This window comes from Lolium rigidum, chromosome 4 (assembly GCF_022539505.1).
Source record: "Lolium rigidum isolate FL_2022 chromosome 4, APGP_CSIRO_Lrig_0.1, whole genome shotgun sequence".
NCBI lineage: Eukaryota > Viridiplantae > Streptophyta > Magnoliopsida > Poales > Poaceae > Lolium > Lolium rigidum.
This window is the reverse complement of record NC_061511.1, coordinates 229,372,855-229,395,591: the sequence shown is the minus strand read 5'-3', so window position 1 is coordinate 229,395,591 and position 22,737 is coordinate 229,372,855. Positions and strand designations below refer to the sequence as shown.

Here is a 22,737-nt window from a genome sequence, read left to right as displayed (position 1 = left end):
CCCTCCCTCGGCTAAAGTCTCCAGAAGCCGGGAGAAGGGTGGGTGGGTGCGGACGAAAATTTGTCGATCCGAAGCGCAGATGATCCCCCGATCTAGTCGAGTTGTTGCTTGAAGAAGAGGTTGTCGAGTTTGTATTTCTAGCGTCCAAGCCCCCCCATAGACGGCGTCAATGACAAAGGATTAACCTTGTCAATGCCCATGATCATGGACTTGGGTTTCTAGAAAGGAGGACACTGGCGAATCAACAAACCGGTCAACCAAACTAGGCAGCCGATGAATATTATGAACAAGGACGAATCCCCGAGACTGTATTATGTCAAACTAGGGTTACAAGGTGTCTCATATGATTGAATCGCTGCCCTCTCGGTGGCTCTTCCTAGTCCTTATATAGCAGGCTAGGTCTCAGAGTCCACCTCAAGGTCGAGTTACATTACAAGTCGGTTCACCTGATATGGGTTTAACTTTCCTAATGTGATATCTTCGACTTCATCTGGATTTCTTCGTGGGCTTTCTTCTATTCCCTCATGGGCTTTGTACGAGGGATGGCAACGTTCAGGACCCGATATGGCATACCCATGTCACCAGGTAGGACCAACATCGATGTGCTTGAAGGAGAAGACATGACATACTTTTGAAGGCATCAGATCTGGCCCATCTACCACATGCCTAGATCTGAGCTAGAACGAGGTTTTGAGATGCTTACAACCGCCAGAGGATTCATGGCAGAAGAAGAAGCGGACAGGTCGTGGCCGGTCGCCGCTGCCACAGCTGTCGTCGCTACTGCCGATTTCGCTGACCTAGAAGGTTACGAAGGTCTCGTTGCTAACCACGCCACGTCGAGCGAGGAAGGAACATGGTCTCGTTGGATTTGACGGTGAAAGTGGCACACCTAAATACAATGGCGAAATTTCTCGGGTGGTGAGCAAATTCAAACCACCGGTTTTTCGACGTTGTGCACGAGTTCACATTATCTCCATCGTTAGCTCTGTGAAAATATCGCGTTTTAAATTTTTGGCGAGAGGATAGTGGCTCCGCGAAAATGGTCGATTTGGGTGTTCTCCCAAACCTACCTGTTTTAAAAATCATGCGGGCCACCACTAGAAATAAGCTCACTCAATCGGGCTGTTTTCCTCTCCGCGGAGCTTGTCTCCATGACATCGAGCTACCAAACGCGCCCGAGAGAGAGCGGTGGGCAGAGTTGACCAGTGGGAGTCAGACACAAAGGGACGAGCCTGGTGGCCTGCCTACGCACAGACGACGACATCAAATGCAGCCATAACTAAATAGATAGATATCCAGGGAGCAGCAGTGGCATCAGCAACCATTGAATCTGCTGGCGAAGTGAGGTCGCTTCAGCCATTGCATCTGCAGACATGGAGAACGGCCATGGAGAGTACGCGCAGGACGGCTCCGTGGATCTCCGCGGCAACCCCGTCCTCCGCTCCAAGCGCGGCGGTTGGACTGCCTGCACCTTCATCGTCGGTACGTTCGCCGGCCGGCCGGCACGCGCGCGGCAAAAGATTCAAGTATGTAGTATATATATATATACTTTTAATCGACTCGCCGTTTCACATCTCCGTCGCGCGCGCGGGCCGCCGGCCGGCCGGCGTCGTGTTAAACCTGCAGTGTACGAGCTGTTCGAGAGGTTGGCCTACTATGGGATCGCGTCGAACCTGGTGATGTACATGACCAGGAATCTGCACCAGGGCACTGTCGAGGCCTCCAACAACGTCACCAACTGGTCCGGCACCGTCTTCCTCACGCCGCTCATCGGCGCCGTCGTCGCCGATGCCTACCTCGGCCGCTACTGGACCTTCGTCGCCGGCTCAGCCATCTACCTCATGGTACGACCGACATTCAGTCTGTAAATTGCTCTTTATTTATCCCTGCCTTCTTGTTCCCTGGATAATTTCTTGAGTAGAAAGGCGCTGGCAGTTGTGAAACGAGAAAATCAGTAACAATCTCCGTCTAGACAAACACCATCCGAGCCACGTACTAACACCACTGGTACTAAGCTACTAACTTAATACACCGCAGCAAATATTTTTCTAAAAAAGTATACACGTATATGGCATTTTCTACTTTTTTATTACTCTTCTTGAGAAAATGTCTATGACAATTGAAGCGTTATCCCCTGCTACTCTGTTATCCCCTGCTTCATTTTCAATAAAATGGAGCTGGGGGGGCTTCGGCTCCCCTGTTTTTCTAAAAAAAAAAAAAGTTGAAGCGTTATATGGATATAGTTGTGTGTCATCTCCTCTTCCACATCGTCAAAGATAGTGCGCGAATGCGATGCTTTGGTCAGCTTAGTCGTTTGTTTCTCTTTTTTTGTGTGTGTGTGCCAGAGCGAGAATAATGATTGAACGTTCGTATGCATCCAAATTAGCTGTGACAGACAAAATTGGCGTCATTAAGAGATAACTACGGGAGATCTCGTACTCCCATCGTGAGTGCTTTGCCGCTGGACCAGGGTTCAATGAGAGTGTATCTTTCGGACATATCCTATGCGTTGGTAACTTGGTACCAAATATAATTGAACTTGCCCTTATCGTGCGACTTTCCCTCCATTTCAATGCACGTTTTTTTCTATTTTTATCTTCTAATATTTTTTTAATGTATATATGAAAAATAGGACGCTGGATTTGCTAGCCATGGATATAGCTGAGCATAGTAGCTGCATTATAGCATGGTGGTTTGCATCGTTGTGGATGGAGGCGGTGACTTTGCAAATTATTGAACTGTCCCTAGTGGAGGGGGAATTACAACGTTGAAACGGGTGCATATAGATTTCAAAATCATCATGCAAGTTCAAACCAAAATCATCATGCAATAAAAAATGCCACATCCATACGAATCATAACTAAATTGTGGAGGGAATTACAACGTTGAAACGGGGGCATATAGATTTGAAAATCATCATGCAAATCCATACCAAGTCATCATGCAATAAAAAAACCACATCCAGACAAATCATAACTACATTGTGAAGGGAATTACAAAGCTGAAACGGGTGCATATAGATTCGAAAATCATGACGCAAGTCCATACCAAAATCATCATACAAAAGATATGACTAGCAAACATACATAAGAAAATCTCATGCAATAGTAAAGGCTGTTAGGGGGCGTGGAATTATAACGTGTGGATTTTGTTGTACGTGTGCTCCTGAAAAGCTTGCTCTATATATCATACTACCTCCATCCCAAGGTTTAAGACCTATATTTTTTTCAGAAAGTCAAACTATATCAAGTTTGACCAAGTTTTTATCAAAAATCATTAACATGAAAAGTACAAAATCAATATCATTAGATAGATAATGAAATATATTTTCATATGGTATCTAAAAAATATCATATTTATTTATAGATTTTTCTAAAAGTTTGGTCAAACTTTACTTCGTTTGACTTTTCAGGAAAAAAAAACCATAAGCCTTGAGATGGAGGTAGTATAGTGTTCATATCAATGGTAGGAAGGACATACACAGCTATCCCTATATCTAGCCCACTACTTCCCATAAAAAATGGTATCGTTAGAAAGTATTGTTTTAATACAATTATATCAATATGAGGTATGGATCGTATAATTCTGATATTATATATTGTCCCACTTATTTGGTCAAAGGTCACATCAAAATACCCTTATTCATATTCATAGAAACAGAGGTAGTACCGTTTGAGCAGTGCTATAGGTGCGATCAATTTCGTCCGACACGGCCGTTCGTTTCGATTTGCTTGCAATCTGCCTCCGTCTGATTCAGTGTCGTACATTCGTCGGACAAAAATCATGAGTAGACAGAGCAGATTATGTACCATTTTCACCACGTCAATGACCGATATTCAGTCTATAGTTATTACTCACTCTATTCTAAAAACAAGCTTCTCAACTTTGTCTAAATAAAAATTACACAAATATATACAGTTCAGAAGCATTTTTTTTAGGAAATAGAGGGAGTACTTGATATATACATGCTTCTTGGTCCTACTATAATTCAGGTAAAATCCGCTAAGTGTGAGTTCTCGCAACTTATTTACGGGGTACTCGCACTAAGCTATAGAATTACGACTACTCGACATAAATTATTTTTTGGCGACGAGGAGAACCCTAAAAACAGTCACCGCTGCCAACACCTCCCCTCCCCTCCTTCTCCTCCCGCCGTTGCCAGGGTCTGGCTGGGCAAAGCATGGACGACGCGGCGGCGGCGGGGACTCCCTTCGCCTCCTCGCCCGAAGGAGCCGGCCTAGGACGACGCCCTAGGGCCAGGGCGCGGCACGATCACAAACTTCGCTGCTCTGCGGCAGCGCGGCGGGAGGCGCAGTGATCTTCTCTAGGCAGATCGACGGTGGAAGGCGTGGAGACGTCCTCCTCTCCAGCGGTGGCCCCTCGGGCTTATGCGGATTTGCGAGGTGGGCGGAAGGTGAGAGCCGAGCTCCAATCATGTCGGAGTCGACGATAGCGGGGTCCTCGGGCATCGTTACCTTGTTGAAGGTGTCGTGGTTGTGTATCTCCCACCTCTTGCTAGATGTTTCGGAGGAAAACCCCCGATCCGGGTCTCCCGGTTGAACGATGGCGGCACTCTCGGTGTCGCTCACCCTGTGGGGACATCGTTTTGGAACACGTGATGCCTGGAGGGGTTTGCTGGTGGAGCGGTGTTTCGTCTACCACGTCGTCAGCGGCGGGTCTTGGCAGCGTTGCGCGGCGGGGTCTCAGCGGCGGGCGTGTGAAGATGGATGCGCCCATGGCGTCGACAACATGCCTAGCAAGTTCAATGCATTGATCCTTCCTGAAGATGGGTCTGTGGAAGATAGTGGCGGCGACTTATCAAGCGTATGCAATGGTGTGCGTTGTGACTTCGATGGACCGATATGTGTTCCCGGCTTGCCATTGGACGTTTTCGTGAGGTCTCCAGTTTTTTGATGATGTGTATTGGTTGAGGTTCGGGCATGAGGCATCGCCATGGTCACCCCTTCATCAAGCTTGTTTGTTGGTGTTGCGACATCTGTCGTTGGTGAGATGGCTTCAGTTTGATCTTTGTATTTTTTTTGTAAAGCTTCGGTGAATAATCTTAATAAAAAGAAAGTGTAGCAGGTGTCAATACTGATGTGGATATTGGTTTTTTTTGTTGACATTTTGTCTTTTTTTGCTGAGCCCAAAGATAATGTAATTCGTATGGAAAATTTGCACACTGGTGTAATACGAAGTTGACCACATGCACGTATTTTGTTTGGAATTTTTGAAACTTTTAACTCAAATTCATTTTGTTTTGTTTTTGAAAAAGGGGCTCCGAGCACCAAATGGCCGCTCTCAAACTCTGGGTGCCAAATAGGAGACTACACTAGTATTTGAAATTTAAAAAAGGAGGCTGCCCTATTTGAAATATTGCTCGTTTGCTGTTAAATTCAACCGGAATATGTAAGTAGATTCGAATTGGATATAATCACTCATTCAGTTTCTCATCCTTTAAATGCTGAAACAAGCGCAGGGCATGATATTGCTGACGTTGTCAGTCACCGTGCCGGCACTGAAACCGCCGCCCTGCGACGGCACCACCTGCCCGCGCGCCTCCGCCTTGCAGCTGGGCGTCTACTTCGGCGGGCTGTACACCATCGCGCTTGGCCATGGCGGCACGAAGCCCAACATCTCCACCATCGGCGCCGACCAGTTCGACGACTTCGACGCGGTGGAGAAGCTGCAGAAGCTCTCCTTCTTCAACTGGTGGATGTTCACCATCTTCGTCGGCATCCTCTTCTCCTCCACCGTCCTCGTCTACCTCCAGGACAACGTGAGCTGGTCAGTCGGCTACGGCGTGCCCACGCTTGGTCTTCTGGCTTCCGTCGTCGTCTTCCTCGCCGGCACGCCGCTGTACCGCCACAAGAAGCCGCATGGTAGCCCGCTGACGAGCATCGGGAAGGTGGTCGCGGCGGCCGTGTGGAAGCACAGCGTGAAGCTACCCGTGGACGGCAAGCAGCTGCACGAGCTGGAGCTGGAGCACTACACGAGCAGGAAGAGGTTCCGCATAGACGCCACGGATTCCATGAGGTTCCTGAACAAGGCGGCCGCCAATGTTAACGACGACCGCGTGTCGCGGCGGCTTCCGCCCTGGACGCTGTGCACGGTGACGCAGGTGGAGGAGACGAAACAGATCGCCAAGCTTGCGCCGCTGCTCCTCACCATGGTCGTACCCTGCACGCTGTTCGCGCAGGCGGGCACGCTGTTCGTGAAGCAGGGCGCGACGCTGGACCGGCGCCTCGGCGGGTTCCTGGTTCCCCCCGCGAGCCTCGGCGCGGTCGTCGTGCTAGCCATGCTCATCTGCCTCGCGCTCTATGACCGCGTATTCGTCCCTGCCGCACGGAGGCGCACAAGGAACCCGAGGGGGATCACGCTGCTGCAGCGGATCGGCGCCGGGCTGCTGCTCCAGGCGGTGACCATGGCGCTTACATCGGCGATCGAGAGCCGGAGGCTGCGCTTCGCCAGGAGCCACGCCCCTGACGCCCACGGCGTTGTTCCCCTGACTATTTTCGTGCTGCTGCCGCAGTTCCTGCTGATGGGCGCCTCCGATGCGCTCCTGTTGGTGGGCCAGATGGAGTTCTTCTACGACCAGGCGCCGGAGAGCATGAAGAGCCTCGGCACGGCGCTGTCCCTGACGGCGTACGGCGCGGGCAACATCCTCAGCAGCGCCGTCCTCTCGCTCGTCGTGCGTGTGACCGGGAAGAGGGGGACACCGTGGGTGACCAATAACCTCAACGCTTCGCACCTCGACTACTACTACGCGCTCCTCGCTGTGCTCGCCGCGGCCAACCTTTCGGTATTCGTTGCGCTCAGCGGAAGCTACACATACCGAGCGGAGTCGAGGGAGACGATCGGCGTCGCCATGGACGTGCAGGGCGAGCCAGTGCCATGAAAACACAGGATATTTCGTCTGTAAGTAGCTAGTTAATTATAATGATCCGTACGCGGAATATGGATACAGCGATCGTTAATGACTGCTGAACCAGAACGGGAACATTGGATGTAATATGTTCAACTAATTAAGTAGGAAAGCGCGGCTTGCTGGTGCTTGCCCGCATAACGGCAAGCAAGCAAATACAAAAAAAAACTTATGAAAAAGCTAAAGTAAGAAAGCATAATTTAATAATACAATACACAGTAGATAATTGACCAATATATTGCATAATAGCACTCCATTCTATAATATAAGCTGTTAGTTTGCTAAAAACGGATTATATTGTGGAACCGAGGTAGTACATGATATAGAACCAAATAGGGATATGATAATAGTGGTGCTTTCTATTGACGCGGACTTTTGGCTCTGGGGTGCCACACACCCCCTATGGATCTACCGTTTATATTTGCTTTGAGATGGTTGAAGGGAAAGTAAGCAAAATCCTGCCTAGAATAGATATATTGTGAATACAGCTATACGCCTGACGTGTACCTGACATACGTAGTAACTCTGTTTGGGCTGCCTACCGCAGACGAACTTAATGTCTCTGGCATGGTACACGCCAGTAGAGGATCGCATCCTAGCCAATAATACCGCCACCAACCCACCTAAACCAGTTGGGCCTTCTCCTTCTGTCACTGGAGCTCGCAATTTGATCTTCCAGCTTCTGCACTGTACTTCTTGGATTGTAAATTCTGTTGTTCAGAAATTCTGCAAGATTCAGTGCGGCTGCTTGGTGAATCAATACTCTAAATGCTAAATCAGTCCGTCTCAGGTAACATTGAATCAGATAAGATGATTATATATTCAGATCCACCTCCTTCCAAACGAGCGCGTTCAGGTGCCTTCTGGTCCACCGCAGCAGAAGCCGTTGAAGCCTGAGGGGAGTTGTAAGGAGCGTCGCTCCAGGCAGCATGAGACCTGGGCGGCGGCGACAGACGGGAAGCTAACCAGGTGCATGGGATGGGCGAGACCAGGGCGCGGCGACAGAGCGCTGCGTCGATCCAGGCGGCAGGGCGCTACGTCGATCCCGGCGGTGTGGGACCCGGACGGCGGCATCGGATGGGAAGCCGTCGAGGGAACTCTGTCGGCCACACGAGTTGCTGGATGGGGACATGGTGGCACAGATACCTTGAGTACTGAAAACAAATGTTTGCTGTCGTGAACAAATTCGGAGAATGAACAGTGCGTGAGGAGTGTAGATGGAGCAGTGACGAAGATGACAGAAGGAAGAAGATGAAACAATGAAGAAGATGAGCAGATGGAGTAGTTGCAACCAGCTGGCTCGTGGTACAGGGATCAGTTATTAGGCTGGCTCTCCCCAACGGCTCTCTTTGACTTTGCGGGACGAAGCTCCTGCACAACTCTGTCCCAGTGGGCCAGCCTGGTACGGAAATGAGTGAGGATACACTGCATTATACCTACATATTTCATGGTGTACATGGTGGGCCAGGGGCAGGTGTCAACCAAAGCTATGGGGTGGTGTGGCACACTGGCACCCATGTGCTCCTTTGTAATTCTCTGCTTTCTATATGCTACCTTACAATTTAAGAATCTAAGGAGGTTTGTCTCTGACATCTAAAGACGACAATGCTCTTGAAAGGAAGGAAACTCTGCTTTCTTAGGCAGCATGGTGCATTCTGAATGAACCAACCAGATCTGATATCGATTCTCGTTGTTGTCATACACAACTAACTTCCCATAGAGCAAAGCATATTCCACAAGCAAAGAGAGAAAGGTAAAGCTTGATAGAGATAATTACTGAGATGGTGGAAATATGCCAAGAAAATGACCAGCTGGTTCCTCCAATTATTATTGTTGATCTGTGGCCAATCTCGTTCCATCAAGCCCCCCCCCCCCCTAGGCAGACATTTCCATTGCCCTGTAAAAGTCGCAGGAAAAAAAGCATGACGGTGATGTACCACGAAGGGAAACGGGGTTCAAGATGATACTATGAGCATGTGTGAACTTACGCTGATGATCAAGTAGTTCTCATGAGATATTGCGAATGTTCCTGGGATCAAGAACCATCTTTTCCTGAATTGCAGCTGCACAGCCTTCAAACATTCCTTCGCATCATCCGCAGACCTGAAAAATGTGCGACCTGGCGACGTGGGCTTGTTAACACTACATCCCAATCACTTTATCTCATTGGAGAATTCGGTTCTAGGCATAAAAGTAATGCTCTATCTGAATTATCATGTACCAAGTCTGGCGAGGAGTCTTCTAGATGTCGATATAGAAGATAATAATCAGGTATAAGTAACATTGAAATAATCTCGTTCAATCTAATGGAGAGTTAGTACAAAAACTCACCAAAGCAATAAGGTTTCTGTATATTTCACATGGGAAGTACGTTTACAAGCTCCAGCCATCAAAGATCACTTGAGTCAGTTTCCCGACTTGTATAGTTTACTTTCTGAACTTCTTTGTTGTATACGTTCCTGACAACACACAAAATGAAAAGATTGAAGTCATTCTTGCATTCTAACTTTAAGAAAAGGAAATCTATTTCACAGAGTAGTGCATGAATTTATAGTAGTTTCATGGAGTGATGTTTAATTGCAATGGTTTCTGTAAACAATTATTTTATTTGTGGAAACAATGCTAACGTTAGTAAGAATAAAGCAACATTGCATGAGTCTGTGAAAATAATTCCATTTCTAGTACGAGTCTTCACAGCGACTGGAATTGATTAAGATATTCAAAGATTCTCACAAACAGAGCTAGCATACTGTATCTGCTGAAGATGTTATTGTCTATTGGGGTCTGGTCGAGAAATTATTGGAACATATGTAATTATCACAACACCATCCACCTATGTACATATGAGAGGGTTAGTTATTGGAAAGTCAAGCACATTTTAGAGCATATACAATACGAATAATAAGCCCAGTTCTACATACTCAATAAGAAAATGGTTGTGTAGTCTCATTACTGGACCGGACATCATAGTAGATACATAAATGTCAGCGCTGCAATGCTGGCTTGTGAGTACCTTTTTTTTCTTCCATAACCCCTCTCGACAACCTAAATCTGCAAATATAAATGGTGAACAAATGCTCACTAGTAGAAAAAGGGCCTTTAGTCACTCCCGATTCACAACGGGCTTTAGTCCCGGTTGTGCAACCCCCCCCCCCCCCCCCTTTAGTCCCGGTTGTTTACGAACCGGGACTAAAGGTCCATCCACGTGAGTTCCATCCGTCGGGACAAAAAATGTCCCCAGGTGAATTTTTTAATTTTATTTTTTTCTAATTTTTTCACTCCAGTTTTTTTTCTTCTATTTTTTCAAAATTTCTATTATTTCAGTTATTTGCATAGTTTAGTCTCTATCTCTAACTACACTTATCTCTAGTCAAATTACATACTCGTGGTCAAACTTTCCGCTCGGTCACCCATCCTCCCACTACTCTAGCACTAGCACGCTTAACTTGCGAGTTCCATCCCGTTCCGCATCTAAGTATTTCGCGCGCATGTATGTGATAGTGGTATCATATCAATCCTATTAACATGTTGGTCGATGTCACATTTCTTTATTGTTTGAATTTCAAATAATTCTTTTAATAAACAACCGTAATGATGTAATAATAATCTTGAATAAATAAATAAACATTAACTTTTTTAATTTGTATTATTTTAAATTTTTAATTAATTAATTTTTTTGCCAAACTTAAAATCTAAAAATTTGAAAATCTAAAAACTGGGTAAAAATGATAGTAATCTTTATGCTGGATGCAATTAAAAAAATAAAAAAATATATAAAATCCGTAATTTATAGCAAAAACTAAAATCTTCCTGCTTTCGTATTTTCATTTGGAATTTTGAGAATCTAAAATTTGGCTAACCGGGTAAACCCAGGTGAATTCGGATGTAACTTTTTCCCATGATGATTTTGATATATTATACGTTTTTTTTCGACGTCGTATGCAAAAGTTAATGCGGTTTTACCATTTTTCAAACCTTTTTTGCAAAAAAAGTGAAAATTCAAATTTGTTAATTTTCCCTAATAGTAGGTTGCATAACATACAAGAATCTGAAAACATTTTATTTTTTGAATTTTCTATCATTTTGTTTCCTATTTTACAATGTTAAAAAAGGCGATCCAGGGGGTGAAGGGTGCGTGGGGAGTAAAAAACCTGGAAAAAGTTTTAGTCCCGGTTGGGGACAAACCGGGACTAAAGGTTCCTGCCCTGGCCGCAGCCCACCGTAACCCTTTAGTCCCGGTTGTCTGAGCATTAGTCTCGGTTCACCAGCAGAACCGGGACTAAAGACCCTATTAGTTCCAGGTCAAAGTATTTGAGAACTAATGAGTTAGGATGGAAGGCCTTTTTTCTACTAGTCTATTTCAATGAAAATACAGGACATCACAACCCCAGTTTGATGAAACGTCAAATGGTACTCACGTTAGCTGCGCTTGTCCTCACCGACACGCAGCATGATGTTGTAGTTTCATTCTTTTCGCCGTCGATGAATGATATCGGCTTGTGCTCCAGTGACACAAAGTCTAGTGAGCTACGTGAGCTGCATAACCGAGAGACGTGAATTAGCTTCAGGTGAAACAATGATTGAGTCATACCCATCATGTTCCTATCAATTGACATAATGCAAAGCAAACATGTTTCGTCATGCACCATATTCACGGCCAATGTTCAAGAAATCGTTAATTCTAACTTATGGGTCATCCTTAGAATGGAGATTAATCGCTTATCGGGTGATTAATCGATTTTATCGATCGCCCATTTATCGGCTAAACTTTTTGTAAATTCTAATTTTCAACATTAAATTTTCTACAATATGCTATGTAAAAATAATATTGGAGCATTGAGCAGAAGTGCTACCATGATTCTTTGCATTTGAATCAATAAAAATGGAAAATTTGAGCTAATACACAGTTCTATAAGACCATAAGACGAAAATATCATCTGCCATACCGAATTTCAGCAAACTTTCACTGACAATCGGCCGAAATATCGGTCACCAAAGTGAAAATTGGGCAAAATATCGGATCTCAGACGAAAATCGGCCGAAATATCGGTGCCGCAATAAATTAGCCGATATGCTGAAATCTTATCAGTTACACCCGATTCACGATAAATCGGCCGATAAATCGGTATCTCGGCCGATTTTTTGAACAGTGTTCACGGTTGCGCGCCCTCCGCCGCATGAAAGAACAAGGATGGTACCTGCGCCTTGTGAATCAATCCGTTGTTGTGCTGTAGCAGCAGCCTTGTGCTCCTTCTCCAGCAGATGATTCAGAGCTAGTCACGCACTCCTTTAAAACAGCAAGTCATGAATCTACCAAGATGCTCATGCAAATAGCACATGATAAGTACCGCAGCGAGACTTTTATTTCTTAGTTTTTTTTTTTGTTTGTGTGCATCCGTATTACCATTAGGGTACTGCGTTGTTGCAGAGGCTGAGTGTAATTCGTATCTATTGATATTAATATATTCCCTTTATGAAAAAATAACACATGATAAATAATAATTTGAGAGAAGAAAATGGAAAAGATAAAAGAAAATTATTGCAAACACTGACCTCAAATTAACCACACTAGATCAAGGCCATTTTAGGAAATCCAGGTCTACTATGAGTAATGGTCACAACCTTGCAACAAATAAAAACTAGAGAAAAAGGTCAGGGGCATTTGTTGACCCTACTCCTGTGAGCAACAACGTTTTTTTACCCAACAGAAGTGTGATTGCAAAGCCACATTAGATTTTACTCTGTGCAAGAAAAAGAAGACCCATCTACTGGTTACTCCTCAAACAATGTCAAAAAGTAATATGAACAATCATTGGTTGTACCATCCCCCACTTGTCAAAATCATAAATAAAACAATAAATGCTAAATTTGACTCATGTAATGTGAATACAAAATAAATAATCCCTCACCCTAGCTCATGTTATTTTAGAGCGTTAAGAATGCATCATCCATTCTCCAAATATGCTTGTAATTGCTCCCCAGACAGATTCTCTACATGCACTCTAGCGCTGGGTGATGAAAATGGCATGCCTCCAGTACAACCATATGGCCAGGAACAGGTCACCGGAATTTCATAGTCGGGCATATGGTAACTCATGGTAGCCCGATTAACGAAATTTCAGAGTACATATGGTGAACTTATGGTTCTAGCAAATATGTGTCCAGAAAAAGTGTTTGCATATATGATCACCTTTATGTATTCTCCAACTGAGAATTGCTGAGAAAATTGTAAGGAGAACCCATTCAGCACATTACCCATGACTTCTCTAGCAGCAAAAGCCATAGCAACTGCAGAGTAAAAAGGATTTTAGTTTTGTTCGAATTATTACCTACTGCAATCAAGAAATGTCTGGAGTCATCATACAGAGCAGCAGTGGCGTAGCTATGAAGGAGTCGGGGGGGGGGGCACCGCCCCCTAGCCCATGGACATTTCTTGAAGGATCCAGCTACGAAGGCGCAGGCACCACTTATCTTTGTCAGAGGATGCCACGCACAGCTGGTCGCGGCTTCACAGCCACGAGACTTGGGAGCAAGGAATAGGACGAGCATCCCCTCGCGCGAGCCCCTTAGCCGCCGAGACAGCCACGTCTCTACCACGTCATCGACGCCGCCATCCAAGGCCACCTCTGCCACGCCCCACAGCATAGACATTGCGCCTCCCCGAAGTATTCCGCAATCTGGTCTGCCTTCCCCTAGTGTGCAGCGGCATCCTGGTGTGTTCCTCCCCATGGGCCGGGAGGCCTCTTTTCCCCATCTGATTCCGCCTCGAGGTAGAAGGAGGAGGACATCGGATAGGGAAGCATGCTTTATATTTTGAGATTGAGAGTAGTAAATTTCAGTGACAAGTGGTGCTGAATTGTTCAGTTTTAGCTTCTTTAATGTGCTCCTGCATAATTGGTTCACTAATAGTACTCCTTAATTTGTTCTCCATAATGAGTTACTTTTGTTTCTATCGTCTTCGTGCTGAAAAATTCAAAGTCCTGATTTTTTTTTTGTTGGGTCAATCCTCTGATCCTGTCCACTGGATGAGCTTTGGATGTCAGACAGAGGGGCCCAGTTGCAGCGGCTGGATCCAGCTCCCTTCCATTTCACTCCCCACTCTCCTTCTCCACTCCGACGAAACCCTCCCGCTCCTCCGCTCCAAACCCCACCAACTCGCTCCCACTCCGCCGCCATGGCGCGCCCCAGCCACGAATTCGCCTACGGTAAGCGCCCCCTCTCCCTCCGCCGCCCAATGCCCTAGCCGTAGCTCACTCGGCCGTCTCCGCCTCTCCCTGCAGCTGACGGGACGCCGGAGTTGCAGCTCCTCGGCGCGGCGACCTCCGGCGACCTCGCCCTCCTCGAGCGTACGTTTCTGCTCCTCTCCTCGTTCTGGCCGTGGTGTGTGTGCGCCGGCCCCGATTTTCTTTTTTTATATTTGATTTGGGGGGGCCGATCGACCCGTACGTGCGCGCAGAGATGGCGAGGCATCTCGATGGCGGGCGCGGCCGCCTCGCGGAGGCGGTGGAGGCCGTTACAGATCACGGCGCTGGGGCGCTGCACCTCGCCGCCGCGAGCAGCAGGGCGGAGGTGTGCGAGTTCTTGGTCGAGGATGTCCGGGTGAATGTGGATGCTCTTGACACTGCCGGTCTGCCTGCTCCCTCTCTCTCTCTCTCTCTCTAACATGCTACCGTTATATAGAAAGTCTGAATCTATGCATAGAAGACTTCACGTGCTTGTTCAGATGTAATTACATACACTTTCTTGTGTCGCCTTCTTGACAGGTAGAACACCTCTGGTTTGGGCAATTACTTGTAACGGTGGGCAGGTCGATATTGTCAGGTATTTTCTTGATCAGGGTGCCAATCCTGAAAATGTCGACATTAAAGGGTTTACTCCTCTCCATGAGGCCGTCAAAAATGGTAATTCTCTACTCTCTCTCTCTCTCTCTCTCTCTCTCTCTATTGGTTACTCCTATGCATTGCACTGTCGCCATTACTTTCATATAAGCATGTTCCATTTAGTGGATGAAAATGGAGATAGCTTTATGTAATTGTGCTAATAGAGTAGAAAATACCATTTTTTTGTTTGGGCATAGAAAAATGTCACAGATTGTTCATCTGCGATCTTTGCACAGCTCATTTTGTGAGTAATGCACACCCATACACGTAGTGGTCTATGCCTCTGTAGAATTGGTTCGTGTCACAACTCAATTGATACAGCCGAAAGAACTGAAGTGGAACATAGAAGAATTGCTAACAAAAATAATTTTCATGTATTTACATTCCAAATGTCTGATTCAGGGTACTGTGAAGTAGTAGAACTCTTGCTATCTAGAGGCGCTTTTGTCGATCCATTTTCTACTTATCATGGGACACCGTTGCATGTTGCCGCTAAACATAAGCAGGATGGCGCCATGAAGATTTTGTTGGATCATCATGCAGATGTAAGTTCCATTATACGTTTCTTTATAGTTTTCTCACAGTTGTATTTGATAATCTTGGGCTGTCTGCTTTCTCCATTTCTCACATCTGTATTTTGCTGTTCTGCATTTTCCTTATCTCTCTTTTGCAATGCTGCACAAACTGCCCTCTTTTTCTTTCAGTCACTGTGGTTCATTGTCACAGTTAGTGACATGGTTCCATCTAATTGTGAATAGTTCCATTATTTTTTATTTATGTATCTGATATTTTTCATTAATCTGTTGCGCTAATTACTTTCTTCTCTTTTATTAGCGCAACAGGATTCTAAACAATTTATATTCACCTCTCATGATTGCTATCAATAGCCACTCAGTGAAATGTGTGAACCTACTGCTAGAGGTACCACTCCATTTTATGCGTTAAAATGAAAATGTATCCCACAGTTTAGAAAAGATGTGGACATATAAATTGTGAGAAATATTACTCAGAGGAGATGATTCTCTTATATGATAGGCTGGTGCCGACGTGAATGGTATTCGTGGTTCAACCCCCTTGCATGCTGCTGCAATAAATGGCCTAACTGACATCTTCAAGCCCCTATTGGATGCTGGTGCAGATCCCAATGTTCGAAATGAAGTAAGTTTTGTGTTCTAACGGTGTATGTTTTTTAATCACATTGTGGTTGGTTGTTTATAGATGTGGATGTAACATTAAATAACTAAGCATTGTCCATCCTTAAACTTTGGTAAGACGAGTCCCATAGTCAGTTATATGTAACTGGTAGTTAACTCAGGTTTGGTGCACTAATATAAACTCAGTTATGAAAACTTGTAATAGTGACATGAAACTGTAATACTACGATTTCACCCCTTCTGATATTTTTTTTTGTAAAGCAGCACCTTTTCATTTTCTTGAAGATCAATCTCTTGGAACGACAGCATATCAAAATTCTTAAGTTACTACAATTTTCAAAGAAATAATTTTGGTTGATTTATCCTTCCAATTTTAAATGCCTTTTCCTCCATTGTAATTTGAATTTGTGATATGGGAAGTTGCGTTAGTTTTTAGTCTCTAAATAGTATGTCTTCTACATAATACCTTGGCATTTACAACAACAACCAAAAGACATGAAAAGGTAAAAATAAACAACAGCAGCGCAACAACACCACCACCAACAACTTTAGTCCCAAGCAAGTTTGTGTAGTATAGATATGAAACCCAACAAAAACCAAACAGACCAAATGACATTAAAAGGTAAAAATAAATGGTAATATATCACTAGTAATAAAAGATACTATTAAAATTGCTACTAATGAAAAATTATTTAGGAACTCGCTGCCTGTTTTTTAGATAATGGATGAGTTAATTTCCTGACCTCTGCATCTAGGATGCACACAACCAATAGTTTACGATGAAAGGGAGTTGCTGGGTTGTTGGGAGACATTGGCACTGCCTTATGGATAAGGCCGAACTCATCTTATGGCCACTATTTGCCATGAATGGAGCACTATTGGTCAAATTCTTGTTTATACACCTTTGTATGTTGCTGAATTTCTGCTACTTTATTTCTCCTACAAATACATTGATGAGATTCAACTTTCTCTTTTCTTACCAGTATGGTCTCAGGCCAATACAACACGCGGCATATTCTGGTACACGCAAAGGTGTAGAGATCCTGTTTGAAGTTACTTCTCGTATTCCAGCTATACATGATTGGAGCATTGATGGAATAATTAGTCATGTAAAGTCACTGCCCAAGTTGGAGGTATGATCAAGAACATTACTGGCATATCAGAATATCTTTACTTATGTGGTGTAGTCCCAAGTAAAAATACCAAGATAAAGAAGAAAGAAAGATTTATTTGTGGTAATAGATGTCTTCAACATACAACTAGAAAAAGTAATTTCTTGAATTTCAGTTCCAATAAAACGTACTTCAATGTTAAAAAAAGCGTATTCCTTAAAATATTTGGAAGGAAAGACTTCTTTTTCCAGCAGCAATGAGTGTCCAAAACCAAAGGGTGTAGCTTATGAAGAAGAATTGCTCTATCAATCACCATCTACTTTACATATATCTTCTTAAACTTTTTTCAAATTCAAAAGTTCAGTACCTTCCTACAAATTAGTGGATTAGGAGGGATGGGGCTTATTTTATGTAGAAAAATGAAAAGCTGGGCAATCTTTGAATGAAACTGTTTTGGTAAGAAACTCTATATTCATATCTCATACTGTAAAGGCTGTTGATCTTGTATTTTTCGTGAAATCTTGTTTGGCCACTTTTGAACTATAAAACTTCTATTTTGACACTAGAGGACATTCCCTGTTTTTGGTGTCTCATTCAAAATTGTGATGCACCATAAAAGTTTCATGAAGAAAAAATACGAAAGCAAAGATGGATACAATGAGATCCTGTGGGGCATGTCCGAGTATGGCAAATGTAACCGTGCAAATTAGCTTGGGGGTTTTGGGATTAATGTGGTACCTGAATTTCTGCTTGTTTACGGTAAGTCGGTAACATGCAACTGTATCAAATATGTGAAATTATAGCACGCTTAGGCTTAAATATGAAAACATTTCTATACCTTAAGTTATTTGCGCATAAATGTCAGCAATTTCGAATTTCAGGATCTCCCTTTGTATAAAATGTCAAGAGCTGAGTTGAAAGAAGAAGGACACAAAGCTTTGCAGAAAGGGGATTTCAATGCTGCAATAGAATTCTATAACATGGTATGCTATTGCTCTTTCTGTGGTCCTGAAGTTAATTTCTTTTCCCTATTATTGTTGTCTCATTTGTATAAATTGGACTGGATTACATCACTATCTGATATTTTTCTGCATGCTCGTGCAAATTATACATGACTTTATCATATTTTCCTACTCTTTTTTAATGTTGTATTTCTCGATGTAAGGAGAGGAGTGAAAGTGTGAATGGTTAATTGTATTGCATACGCCAAGGGACAAATATGTATCTCAAGGCTCATCTGCTCATGGACACTCAAAACCATGGCTGAAAGTGTACAGGCACTTATACCCTTTAAGTATTCACGCTTGTGAGTTATGGCTTGATGTTGTGCCAGCACAGATAAACCTACAGGCCTGCATAATGGAGTTGCTTTTGAGCTTGTCATCGCTGGAGTGATTGCCTGTCTTGTAAGGTCTTAATTTTTCATTTATAGTACAAATTTATTTTGATATAGAAATGACAAAATGAACTATACTCCGTGGAGTAAATGGGATTTTGGCAGGATCCTGCTTGCATCTATGAACACCGAGCACTGGACAGTGGCCCTGATAGCACAGCGGTGGAATCAATGAGCATTTGGGGTCCCTGGCACAAACCTACACTCGTCACCTCTGTGCTAATATGACTATCACCACGTGTGGAAACCATCTGAGCATATTTCCTTAATTAAGACGGTCCTTCATTGAGACATGGTGAATTATGATCACCATTTTCATCAAAGTGGCTTTAGTTTGCGAATTGAGTGATGTTGGGCTTTGTTTGTTAATCTATGTCAGCTACAAGGATTAGAACATAAATGAAAAATAGTATACCGTGTGATAGATCGTTTAGGACGAGAAAATAATGAAAAGTTCTATCCTGTTAATTTTTCATGGTTAAATTTAGGATTTGAATTTGTACTCCTTGCTATAAGGGGAAGTTAAAGTTTGTCGTGGAATGGCGAAAATTATGGGAAAATGTGATTCTCCTAGCAGATGATTTGCTTCTTTATGCCTCTGCTATACAAAATCTTAATAGATGTAGTATGTCACAATGCCTTTTCTTATATTTTTTGGGTGAATTTCCAAATCTTTGCTTGTATGTTCGGATAGGGTTTAAACGTTTTAGCTTGGGAACAGAGAAACTCTTCTCACTTCTTGACATACACATCAACAACCTTGGTTAATTAGCTGCTTGCTGGAACGGTTTTGGCTTAAACTGTTTGTACTTTTTGAAGAGACACCTCTGTATGTAACTTATCTTGTCATTCATGATATAAGCTGTTCTTTGTTTGGTACTAAGTGTTTGTCATTCATATACTCACCTAGTTTGTCCTAGAAATGCGAGGATTATATGTAGATTCGTCAGAAAATATGTTACTGATCATTTGATTTATGGCTGTAGGCTATGCTTGTTGATCCGGAAAACATTGATTCAAACTTGTTCGGCACTAGGGGTTTGTGCCGGCTTCTACTGGGAAATGGAGAGGGTGCTCTAAATGATGCCCATCTTTGCAGGGCAATAAGACCTGATGCAGATTCATGCTGGCTGCAGGGCTACTCACATTTGCAACTAAAGGTGACACAGAATCAAGATTTGGCACTTGTTTAAATCTTATGGCTAAACCTTTTTGGGGATCCGCTCAACCCCCTCTCTCTTCATTCTTAGGAGTACGAAAAGGCATGCGGCGCATTTCTGGATGGTCTCAAACTGAAGCCATGTTTTGCTGGAATCGAGAAGGGGTTAAGGTAACCTACTTGATCTACTTCAGCGCATGCTTTATTAAAAGTCCACTTTGTTGTGGTATCTAGTAGTATTTTGTGGAATCAGTTCAGTGATTCAGTTAGCATGGCAATGTACATACACTTACGTAGCGCGTCGAAACTTCAGAAAGGCAAATTATTTACCAAAAAAAGTAACATGAAGAGGATATGTTGTCTTTGTACTCTAAATCATATGGATCCAATCACATATTTGCATGGAATTCTGTTTACTACGTATGTACATACATCAATAATATGGACAATGTTTGTGTTTCATTTGCCTATTTGGCCTATTTCCACAAGAATTACTTACTGGTGGAAATGCATTCAGATGCTTTGCTGATCGTACTATCTGGAACGTGCAGGCAAGCTCTGAGTTTATTGAAAGACTCTCACGCTGACAAGAAGAACGGCATAGAGGGGCGATATCGTGAAGCACGTCTTTTCCTTTGGTGAGATCAATTTGACTAATAACAAGTCTGATGCCTTGACTCTTGTGACAACTCGCCTGCTGCGTGCGCGCTGAAGAAGGTGGTGCTTGATGCCCTGTAGGTTCATTTTGTGTAGTCTGCGGCTGCAACCCTGAACATTTGGCCGGTCATGGATACTGACTGTGTAGTGCTAGAAAGCAGAAGCTGTTGCGCTCTGAGGTGACATGGTTGTGATGATTCCTCTGGGTATGAGTACATCTTTTTTAGGGTAAAGAGAGCTCTATTAATTATATAGAAAGGGTATTACAATCTTGGAAGATGTGTACATAGCCATTAGGTGCCGCTGCCTTGTTCTCAATCCCATTTGACATAATTCATGAGCTACCCTATTATCTGCTCCCTTCACATGGCGCCATTGCACCTTATCCAGTTAGGAGAAATACACAAGATCTCCTCAATCGTTGGTGACCAAGCCGCTCGGTTCCTCGATGGGTTCTTCAGGGCTCGTATGATCCCCTCATTGTCTGACTGACTATGGCTGGCATTTGCACTAAATCTGTGGAGATTTTAATTCTCTCAAGTACTGCGTGAGCCTCTACCTCAGTGGCACGTCGCCATTGTGAGATCCTTTCCTAGTTAGTGTAGAGAACCAAACTCCTGCAGTCTCTATGAACTACGTTGATGGCTGCATCTCCAGATTCAGTAAAAAGAAGCCCCTTTTCGCCCAGCCCTCTGCGGGTGCAGTCCACCCTTGCGGCATTGTATCAGCAGTCCATCTCCGTTTCGCGATCACTTCTTCAGTGAACATTGGCTTTGCCCTTGCCATCTGCCCGTTGTCGGACGGGCAACAGTTCCCCGCTGTAGCGTAAGAGGAACTCCACCGATTCCTGAACTGAGGCTTCTCCTTTATCATGTATCGCATCATTCCTCTGAACATGATCTTATATCATACTCTGGTGATGCTTGCATAATCTTGTTTTCTTCAAAAAATATCTGTGCGCTTCTTTTTTTGGCGGCATAGTATGTGTGGTCTTCAGTTTGTTCGAATCAATGTTCCCTGGAAGAAACACTCCAGTCGGTCTTGAGTAGACTCCTTGGTCCGTACGTCCTGTCCTAGACAGAGGAGTCTAGCAGGATACCTAGACGGATCGGCTAACAAACAGACGTGGGTGCAGACGGGCTGTTTCACCCTCCGTGATTTTAGGAACCTGATGTTACAAATCTCCACGTCAGAGTAAGTTTTGCCAGGGAACACAAAGAGATCGATGGCGTCGCCGGCGATCCGCTCCGCGGGAGCGCTCCGCCACCGGCTTCCGCGTCTCCTCTCCTCCGCCACCACCCGCTCCCCCTCATACTCCACCAAGGTCAAAGTGCGTACTCTTCTCATCATCTTCTTGATCATTCTACCATCTTCTCAATGCAAAACCCCGATGCATTATGCATGCTACTCCGATCAGCCGGCCGGCGATCGTTCTCTGCCTTCTCTGTTTTGGGATCACTACGTTTTCAGACCCTTTGCTTTGCGTCTCTGATCAGGGGCGTCGATTTGACAAGGAGACACTGGCTAGCGCGAAGAGGCTCGAGGAGGGTGCCAATTCCAGGGAACAGCACACCAAGGGCGAGGAGGAACAGTATGCCAAGATAGACTCGCCTGGTTGGATTTCGCTCTCAAAGAAGTGTTGGACTTCCATACACATCGGAGGCAGAGATCTGTAAGTGTTCATTACAGCCTCTACCAGTCTACCTAGCTACGTGATGCATATGTATATGTGATCTCGTTTGCTGATTCTTCGTTTGTGTTGCAGGGAGATGACGGGTGCAGTTTCGTTCCTATGGGATATAGCAGACAAGATTATGGACTCCAAGTAGCAAGGTGTATACATGCTTTCTTGTTTTCATTAACAGTTCGATGAAGCTTAACTACAATGGCCGCCAAATTAAGCATTTGCGCTGGACTCTCCCTCTCGCCAAGGTGTCAGTTGAGGGGTGGAGGTTTGGCTGACATCGACATGTTCATTTTTTCGATAATGGACAATTTTATTACTCAGAAAATATTACACCCGTCCTCTACGTAGATAGGATGCACATAACAACAAGATGCTATGTAGTACAAAGATTTTTCGACATGTTCATACTATGTAGTACAAAGATTGATTGATTACCCGCAAAAAAAAGATATGATTGATAGATGTCAGTTTCATCAGCAACAAAATGTTTTATTTAAAGATGAGACGGCCGTTTGGTGATGACACCATGTATATTCTAGAGAAGTACATGTTGTTCGTTGGGACATCAAAATATCAAATGCTGCTAGTAACACATTAGCGGATGACATTTGTGTGTTGGCCGTGATCTCCTTTTGTTGAGAAATACTTTAGGATGTCCATGTTAAAAAATAAAATAGGGTTTGTGGTACGGTCTATCCCCTTCCCTATGCGCTCTTTGGTGGTGCCGCTTACAATTCGCGTATCCGAGGAAAGGGATCTTCTTATAT

The 22,737-nt window shown here is 44.1% G+C and overlaps 3 protein-coding genes across 3 annotated transcripts; all 3 read left to right on the top strand.

Annotated features, from left to right (window-relative positions):
• The first annotated feature begins 1,373 nt into the window (after positions 1–1,373).
• On the top strand, positions 1,374–8,105 carry LOC124648370 (protein NRT1/ PTR FAMILY 5.2-like). Its single transcript, XM_047188150.1, has 5 exons — positions 1,374–1,482; positions 1,627–1,844; positions 5,480–6,889; positions 7,605–7,676; positions 7,752–8,105. Exons 1-5 carry the CDS (start codon positions 1,374–1,376, stop codon positions 8,103–8,105), a joined length of 2,163 nt encoding a protein of 720 aa, XP_047044106.1.
• A 6,572-nt stretch (positions 8,106–14,677) lies between these two features.
• LOC124649731 (ankyrin-1-like) lies at positions 14,678–20,572 on the top strand. The gene is made up of 9 exons (XM_047189316.1): positions 14,678–14,826; positions 15,208–15,350; positions 15,640–15,726; positions 15,841–15,963; positions 16,943–17,092; positions 17,953–18,054; positions 19,454–19,627; positions 19,718–19,797; positions 20,178–20,572. Exons 2-9 carry the CDS (start codon positions 15,321–15,323, stop codon positions 20,266–20,268), a joined length of 837 nt encoding a protein of 278 aa, XP_047045272.1. The 5' UTR covers positions 14,678–14,826; positions 15,208–15,320; the 3' UTR covers positions 20,269–20,572.
• Positions 20,573–21,508: 936 nt separating this feature from the next.
• On the top strand, positions 21,509–22,222 carry LOC124648368. The gene is made up of 3 exons (XM_047188149.1): positions 21,509–21,613; positions 21,780–21,955; positions 22,049–22,222. Exons 1-3 carry the CDS (start codon positions 21,509–21,511, stop codon positions 22,110–22,112), a joined length of 345 nt encoding a protein of 114 aa, XP_047044105.1. The 3' UTR covers positions 22,113–22,222.
• Positions 22,223–22,737: the final 515 nt, after the last annotated feature.

Excerpts from the sequence above, each read along its gene's own strand:
- LOC124648370 (XM_047188150.1), top strand. The coding sequence starts at position 1,374 with ATGGAGAACGGCCATGGAGAGTACGCGCAGGACGGCTCCGTGGATCTC. Across the intron at positions 1,483-1,626 it reads TGCCTGCACCTTCATCGTCG|TGTACGAGCTGTTCGAGAGG; the intron begins GTACGTTCGCCG and ends TTAAACCTGCAG. Across the intron at positions 7,677-7,751 it reads AGATTCAGTGCGGCTGCTTG|ATCCACCTCCTTCCAAACGA; the intron begins GTGAATCAATAC and ends TTATATATTCAG.
- LOC124649731 (XM_047189316.1), top strand. The coding sequence starts at position 15,321 with ATGAAGATTTTGTTGGATCATCATGCAGAT. Across the intron at positions 19,628-19,717 it reads ACTCACATTTGCAACTAAAG|GAGTACGAAAAGGCATGCGG; the intron begins GTGACACAGAAT and ends CTTCATTCTTAG. Across the intron at positions 19,798-20,177 it reads GGAATCGAGAAGGGGTTAAG|GCAAGCTCTGAGTTTATTGA; the intron begins GTAACCTACTTG and ends TGGAACGTGCAG.
- LOC124648368 (XM_047188149.1), top strand. The coding sequence starts at position 21,509 with ATGGCGTCGCCGGCGATCCGCTCCGCGGGAGCGCTCCGCCACCGGCTT. Across the intron at positions 21,614-21,779 it reads CATACTCCACCAAGGTCAAA|GGGCGTCGATTTGACAAGGA; the intron begins GTGCGTACTCTT and ends GTCTCTGATCAG. Across the intron at positions 21,956-22,048 it reads CACATCGGAGGCAGAGATCT|GGAGATGACGGGTGCAGTTT; the intron begins GTAAGTGTTCAT and ends TTTGTGTTGCAG.